This window comes from Echinops telfairi, unplaced genomic scaffold (assembly GCF_000313985.2).
Source record: "Echinops telfairi isolate 266 unplaced genomic scaffold, ASM31398v2 ScPeMD7_2291;HRSCAF=2852, whole genome shotgun sequence".
NCBI classification, from domain to species: domain Eukaryota; kingdom Metazoa; phylum Chordata; class Mammalia; order Afrosoricida; family Tenrecidae; genus Echinops; species Echinops telfairi.
The window spans coordinates 19,612,067-19,619,342 of record NW_022106189.1 but is presented as its reverse complement, the minus strand read 5'-3'; the positions used below and the strand labels follow the sequence as shown (position 1 = coordinate 19,619,342).

Here is a 7,276-nt window from a genome sequence, read left to right as displayed (position 1 = left end):
CTTTGGCTGCATCAGCATAGCTCCATGTGTCTTGTCAGGACAGTCTCTCAGAGAGTGAGTGTTCTGCCCCCAGCGGGCTATTTATCAGCTTAGCAGCTCCAAATGAGAGCATCAGCTGTGACCTGATTGACAGGCTACTTCACTCTTAAGTCTCAAATCGACAGCAGATGATGTAACTACCACAGTGTCTAAAAGGAGTCTTATTTGAGTCCCTAGCCACCGAACTGCAGGTATGACGGGGGTAAGTTGTTGAGCACAGGACTCTTCTGGGAAAGGTCTCAGAGATGGATGGAAACACTGCCAGTGGAAGTACGGACCCAGGTGGTGGCTACATCAGGAAAACAGCTTCACGTTGTGATGTCTTGGGTTAATTCAGGTTTCTGTGATGTGTGTGGCAGGATTTTTTGGCGTACCCTCATCCTCTGTGATCTTGGGGGATCCATTCACCAGTTTGAGCCATGATTGTTTTATTTGTAAGTAAGATACCACCCCCCTCCCCACCAGCGAGTAGATCGCAGCTCTCTGTGGTGACGTCCAGCGTCCAGGCTGTCATCAGCCTGCACGGGAGCAGGTGGCCTCGTAGCCTGCAGAGCAACGAGCGGGTTTGGACCACGGACCGTGGGCTTCCCAGCACCTCCACCGAGCCCAGGGAAGAGAGTGTAAGCCATGTGCCATGGCGGCCTCGAGGATCACCTGGGTGGTGTGGCAGCACCTTGTAAGGTGTGATGACTGCTGTATTTTTGCACACTGTGATCCCCTTGCATGCTGTATGCACCGTATGTCCGTGCATACTTATGTGATCTTAGTTAAATACCGGGTGTTTTGTGACAGTGTGATCTGTGTGAAATAGGTGGATGTGACAACATATCTGAAATGCACAGACACAATGACACCTATGAAAAAAATACAGTAGGACCAGCCACGGTTTCCAAATCTTCCTGAGGCTTTTTAGTGATAACGATTCTCAGGGTCTTCCTGGGCCTGTGGAGCCAGAAACTCTGCAGGGTCGAGTTTCTCCCAAGTATTGGAACGTGCCGACGGTTCTCACAGCATTTGTTGTGTGACTGCCCGCCCTGTGTGTGCGGTTTCAGATGCGATGCTCATGGGCACGCCGCTGTGTGAGACTAGCATCACACCTGAACTGTTCATAGACTGCCTCTCCGGTGACACCGCAGCAGGTGCCGTCACACGGTACAGAGCCAAACACAGTGCTGGCCGAGCCTGGGGATGCGTGTGTGGGGCGGGGAGGGGCGTGATGAGGGTGCTGGTGGCGGGGGTCAGGTCGAGGTCTTCGTTTTCCAACCCAGCGGCAAACCCTCGGATGAAGAGCCATTCTTTGCAGAAAGGACTGTGCTTCCCAGATGGAAATGCATTTCTCTGTGCCCCTTGTTAAGATCGTTGTATGGCTCAGCCAAAACTTCCTGCTGCCGGAAGACGGGAACATTCCGAACGCCCCTTTCCAAGTGTGCTTCACGTCCCTACGGAGCGGCGGCCGGCTGTGTATAAAGACAAAGCCCAGTGGAGAGGTAAGGCTTCCCGTCAGGCTGTGGGACGGTCCTGCGGAGTCCCTGCCGCTCTCGGGCAACCTTGACCACTCTGTGCAGAGGGCAGCCCGACACGTCAGCCATTCGGGAACAGAGGTCCACAGGCCCTCACCTTCACCTGTTTGTATTTCACCTGGGGGAGAATCGAGGGCTGTCTTTTTCTCTCCGCCCCCTCTCCTTCCCTTCAGCCCTCCCTCCTTGAAAGGAAGACCGAGGTGGACACACACCCCACTGCTTGAATGGCTTGTGAGGCCCGAGGACTTACCTGCTAGCCAGCCGCTGGCCATGACGGATGTGGCCTTACTGTGCTGGAGTCCTGGCTCTCGCCCGTGTTGGTCGCCTACCTGTCTGCGTGCTAAGCACCCTGTTGTGTTTGGAGATGCTCTGGATGCTGACCGTGCCGGTTTTGTTGTTGCTGTTCACTGTTTTGCCTCCTGATAGGTCGCCGTGAACACCGACGACATCGATCTGGCTGGCGATATCATCCAGTCAATGGCCTCTTTTTTCGCGATTGAAGACCTCCAGGTCGAAGCAGATTTCCCGGCCTATTTTGAGGAGTTACGAAAGGTGCTGGCTAAGGTAAGGGCAGGCAGGGGAGACATTTGTGAGGATGTGGTAGTCTAGGATTTGAAATACAGCTGTCAGGACAGGAGTAATGCTAAAAACTAGACTCCCCATACATGATAGTTATGTTTTAAAGATTTTTTTCTGCCAATTAAAAAAAAAACATACTTGGATTGGTTCTAGCGAGTCCCCTTGGTGGGCAGATTCCTTCGATCAAGGTTAGCTCTGGACCACTCCGCCTCCTTTGTTGGGTTTAGGGGGGCGCTTCAGGGGGGTGGGGGGGAAGTGGTGGCGTTTCCCCCTGCTCACCTTTCATCTCATCAGAACAGCTCAAATGCAAACTGTAAAAGCCAAATGAGGAACCTGGGCTCCGGTGTCTAGCTGTATCCGCACTTGAATTCCTAAAACAGGACGGTTGTGCTGCTCGGCACCTGCTGCTAAGACAGGGAAGAGCCCAAGCAGGGTGTCACGTTGCGTGCTGAGGGCTCTTTTGGCGAGGAGATGGGAGGGTTGGAGAAGGACCACAGGAGGCCCTCAGAGCCTGGTCAGGAGGGTTTCCCAGTCGCCGAGAAGCCTCCTCAGGCCCTGACTGCCCGTGTCTCCAGGTGGACGAACACCACTCGGTCCATCAGAAGCTCAGCGCTGACATGGCCGACAACTCCAGCCTGATCCGCAGCCTGTTGGTGCGGGCCGAGGACGCTCGTCTGATGAGGGACATGTGAGTATGTGCCAGAGCTAGGGGAGGGACACATTGAAAAGGGGAGCCATGTGGAGTCGTGGCGACTCAGGCACAGCGCGGGGAGGGCGGTACATCCCCGTGATGATGCGCCGCAGAGAGTAGTGATGCCCAAAAAGTGCAGGTCTGCCCTGGGACCCAGGACACGTGGGTATCAGCCAGGGGGCTCGGAAAATACTGCTCATCCAGAACCCCAGCGTGGAAACCATGTGAACCCGCAACAAGTGTCGCGGCTCGACTGTGACACGCACGCGTGTGCCACGGAATAATGCCACGCGGCACTGGGCCCGAGTGAGAGGAGACAGAGTGGACAGGGTGCGTTCGCTCATGTGGTTTGAAGGCCTTTCCAGCCTTCAGGACATTGCACACAGAGAGGGTAGAAAGATGAAGAACAGCAGGGAGGGCTGGAGAGAACTCTTAGGGGCTGAGGGATTGTATGCAGAGAAGACAACTCTTAGGGGCTGAGGGATTGTATGCAGAGAAGACAAATGAGGACTTTCAAAGAGTTTGTGGAAAAATTCCATTACCGTATAGACTTGAGTATAAGCCGAGATTTTCAGCATATTTTTAATGCAGTTTTTGTGGTAAAATTAGGTACCTCGGTTGATATTCGGGTCGGTTTATACTCGAGTATGTACGGTATCTTATATTTCCATTTTCCCATAAACTTTTCTAAGCCCCGCTGATAGGGAAACTGTTCTCGTTTCTTCACTTGGTTAGCCCCGACTTGCTCTCTGGATTTTTATGAATGTGTATTTTAAATACAGGAATGAGAGGCAGCAGAGTGCAAATCTAGCTTCCTGTTGTCTTGGCTGCAAAGTCCATCTTGGGGATAAAGTGTGCCAACCCGGGGCTCAGATAGCAGAGCACGCTTTGGGAAGGATGGTAGCCACCTATGTGTACATGTGCTTGATACAATGAGTGCATGGGTTGTGATAAGAGCTCCCTATACAATGCTTTATTTGAAAAACAAACCAAGCGGACCGAGGTGAGTCTGTCGAGAGTGAATTGACCAGGGATTACCGAGGTCAGGGCGGGACGTTGAGAGCTCCTTGCGTCAGTTCAAGCCGGCTTCCTGCCTGTCCCAAGTGTTCTATGGTTGCTTCCCGTAGCTCCGGGACCCGCCTTGTCAGGGTTAAGCTTACATACTGCCCTTTCCTTTTGGCAGGTGTAAACAAGCTCTTTGTTCCATATAATAATGTCTTGTACAGGACAGTCATATGAGCTTATTTGTCCGTGTTGATTTTATAACCCGCGAGTGTACTGAATTCTCTGATTGTCTCCAGGTGAGCACTCGTCACCTGTAAGCTGAGATAAACGCACACATGCTTCCAGTTCTTCTGTTTGCTTCCAGCTATCTTCTCAGAAGTACCTACTGTTTTTGCTTTGGGGCCAGCGTTATCTCCAGGCCTCTGGGGCTCATTCTCTCTCTTCCTCTGTCTCCCTCTCCGTCCCCCTCTGTGTACTGCCAAAAGGGTGTCGTTAGCTCTGGGCACTCAACTCTCCAGAATTGAAGGATGAAGACCCGATCCAAAACACCACCGCCGCCCAGCCCATTCCGACTCACAGTAACCTTGTAGGACAGACGAGAACTGCCCCCTGCATGGACGCAGACGGCCCCATCTTCCGCCCACAGAGAGGCTAGTGGGTTTGAACTGCGGATGCCTGCTTAGCAGGCGAGCACTTAAAACACTTGTGGTCAAGTGACCTCTAAGCTCTCAATTCCATCTCTCCCCTGAATTCTTTATATTTATTTCAGCAGTTCTCAGATGTATATAGTTCTTATTTTTTTTAAGTCACGTTAATTGATGCTTCTGGAAATGTACAGAAAAGATCCTCTTAAAATGGACAGTTTAAAATAGTTCTGTGAATTCTGAGAGGCAGAACATTCCCACCACCCTGTTTCTCTGTAGTCGGTGCCTTCCCCTCAGCCCAGTCCTTGGCCAGCCACTGCTCTGATTTCTCTCTCGGTAGCTCTCCCTTTTTCAAAATGTCGTGTAGCTGGAATCCTATAAAGTAGGTGGTGAGCCTGAGGGCCCTCACTCCCTGTAACGGCCTCTCTCGGCAGCAGTCTGCCCTTGGCCTTGTGGAGTGGGAGCCCAGGGTATGGATACGCTACCGTGTATTTGACCCTGCATGATTTGATGGGCATGTGGGTGACTGTGCGTCCAGGCTGTTGCACACATCTGGTTATGTGCTGGGCTGCAGTCAGAACCACCAGCAGCTCCTCAGGGAGAACGGCGGGGCTTCTGCTCCCACCTACAGAGAGTCTCGAACCCCCAGGGTCGCCCCGAGCCAGCGTGGACGCCTGGGCGCGAGGCTTCGCATCCACATCCAGGTTCTTGGCGGGACATGTTTCCTTTTGTCGGACAAAAATGCCTTCTTTTTTTATATATACTAAGTTTCTTTTCTTACCTTTTATTTCCCCCCGTGTTATTGGGAGCTCTTACAGATATTATAACGCTCCATAGTTCAGTTAGATCAAGCACATTGTGCGGCTGCTGTAACCATTGTCTTCAGGACATGTTCTTCTTCTTGCACTCTTTGGTTTCAGCTCCCCTTGATCCCTTCCCTTCCCACCCTACCTCTAGAAGCCTTGTTATTCAATATTAGTATCTCCCACTTTGTTTCACCGTATCTTACACCATCCAGTATGCCCGTTCACCTACCAGTCTGTTATTTGTTCCCTTTGGGGGGGGGTAGATAGTCATCGTTGCTGTCAGTCCCCTCCCTCCCTTCTTTTTGTGCCCACAGGGAATCATTACCCCAGTGTGATTTCTGTAGGGTTTATCTCTTGGATGCCATGCATCGGAGAGTCTGAGTGGTGCGCATGAACACATGCGGGTCTAATAGGACGGGTGAGGGAAAACTAAGCCGTCGCAGGAAGGGAGGAAATGGTGCAGAGCTAGAGGATGGCTCCGTGTTTCGACAGTGCTGTGCTGCGACTGGATCTGTCAGCCTTTCGCGGGGCCCTTCTGTGCGTGACTGTCCGTTGTCTCGCGGGTGGTTGGGGGGTCTCCACTGTGCCTAGAAAAACGCCTTCTAACCGGTTGCAGAGGAAACGCCTGTGCCCTCTTGTCCTCCCAGCAGTGAAACATGTGAGCTGCGGGTGCTCCACGCCCTGCCAGCAGTTGGCATTATTACCTTTCACACTTTAGCTCTTTGATGGTAGGAGTCCATCTGTATTTTAAATTGAGTGCCATTGTGTTTAAAACGTACAGGACGGGGGGTGGTTCTTCTCTGTCCTATCAGCTCACTGTGCGTCAGAACCAACCCTAAAAACAAAACAAAAACAGAGAGGTGAATCTGTTCGTGGTTTTAAAATAGTTCATTAAATGTAGTTGTGTGTGTGTGTGTGTGTGTGTTTAATGTAATTTATTTATTAAAGACAAATGAAACGAGCCCACTGCCACCTCGTCAATAAAATGTAGGTCGTTTTATAAGTAGCAGTCTGACCTTGGAGCAAACTCGCTGTTCCCTCCCCACGGGGGAAGGTAGGCACTTAGCCATTCGTGATGCCTGAGCCCAACAGAACCGTGAGCCAGTAGCCAGTGAAGGTCACTTCTTTTCCTTTTACGTGGGAGAAATGAAATAGTGTGTGGGAAACACCTCCATGTTTCCTAAGCAAACTTTAGCAGGTACTGTGTTTTAAGGAAAGTACAGCTGAAAATGGTGTCATCTTGCTAGGTCTAAGGTATGTGAGGTTTTCCTTGTACGGTCAGTCTGCCTTCCTGAGGTAGAGCACTGGTCTGTGTCTCCTGGTTTGCACAGGAAAGCAATGAAGAATCGCTACATGGAACTCTACGACCTTAATAAGGATTTGCTAAACGGATACAAGATTCGCTGTAACAATCACACAGAGCTGCTGGGAAACCTCAGGGCCGTGAACCAGGCCATACAGCGAGCAGGCCGTCTGCGTGGTGAGTGCTTGCCCAGCCTGTGGAGCTGTCCCCGGAGAATCCCGGTGGTCCCTGGGGAGTGCACATCAGGCCCGGAGAAGTGCCCTGTACCATTCCAGGTGCACCAGTCACCTGGGCAGGGAGCCTCCTGTTTGGTTCATTGAGTCTCGGCATCAAAGGGAAAGAAAACCTCCAGGCCCCCTCTTTGCTCGTCTTGCTGCCCTCGAAAGAAAACCCCGGTGACAGACCCACGAGCAAACGGAAGAGCCTGGGCGTGTCTGCAGCTGTGCTTCCTAGTAGAAGTTAGAGCAAGAGCAGGATGAACACACAAACGGGAGTCTGGCTAGAAAGAGAGCAGATTCAGTTGTGTGGGGTCAGCGATTCATCCGGCTGCCCCTCTGCTAGTGGATGTGCACTTTGCGCCTGTTCTGTCAGATGACTCTCAGTGCCTATGTTTGAGGTGAGCTCTGGCTGTGGTCTGATAAAGTCCCCCACAAAGTTTGTAGCTTGAGAACGCGGTGAGATGGATCGGT

At 51.8% G+C, this 7,276-nt stretch overlaps 1 protein-coding gene across 1 annotated transcript in view; it reads left to right on the top strand.

The window, feature by feature from the left end:
- Nucleotides 1–7,276, top strand: part of BBS2 (Bardet-Biedl syndrome 2) — a 27,725-nt gene that overhangs the window by 19,422 nt on the left and 1,027 nt on the right. Inside the window, exons 12-15 of the mRNA XM_013005196.2 lie at nt 1,395–1,526; nt 1,986–2,123; nt 2,714–2,826; nt 6,616–6,764. Coding sequence (XP_012860650.1) covers nt 1,395–1,526; nt 1,986–2,123; nt 2,714–2,826; nt 6,616–6,764 — 532 coding nt within the window. The remainder of the gene's footprint in view (nt 1–1,394; nt 1,527–1,985; nt 2,124–2,713; nt 2,827–6,615; nt 6,765–7,276) is intronic.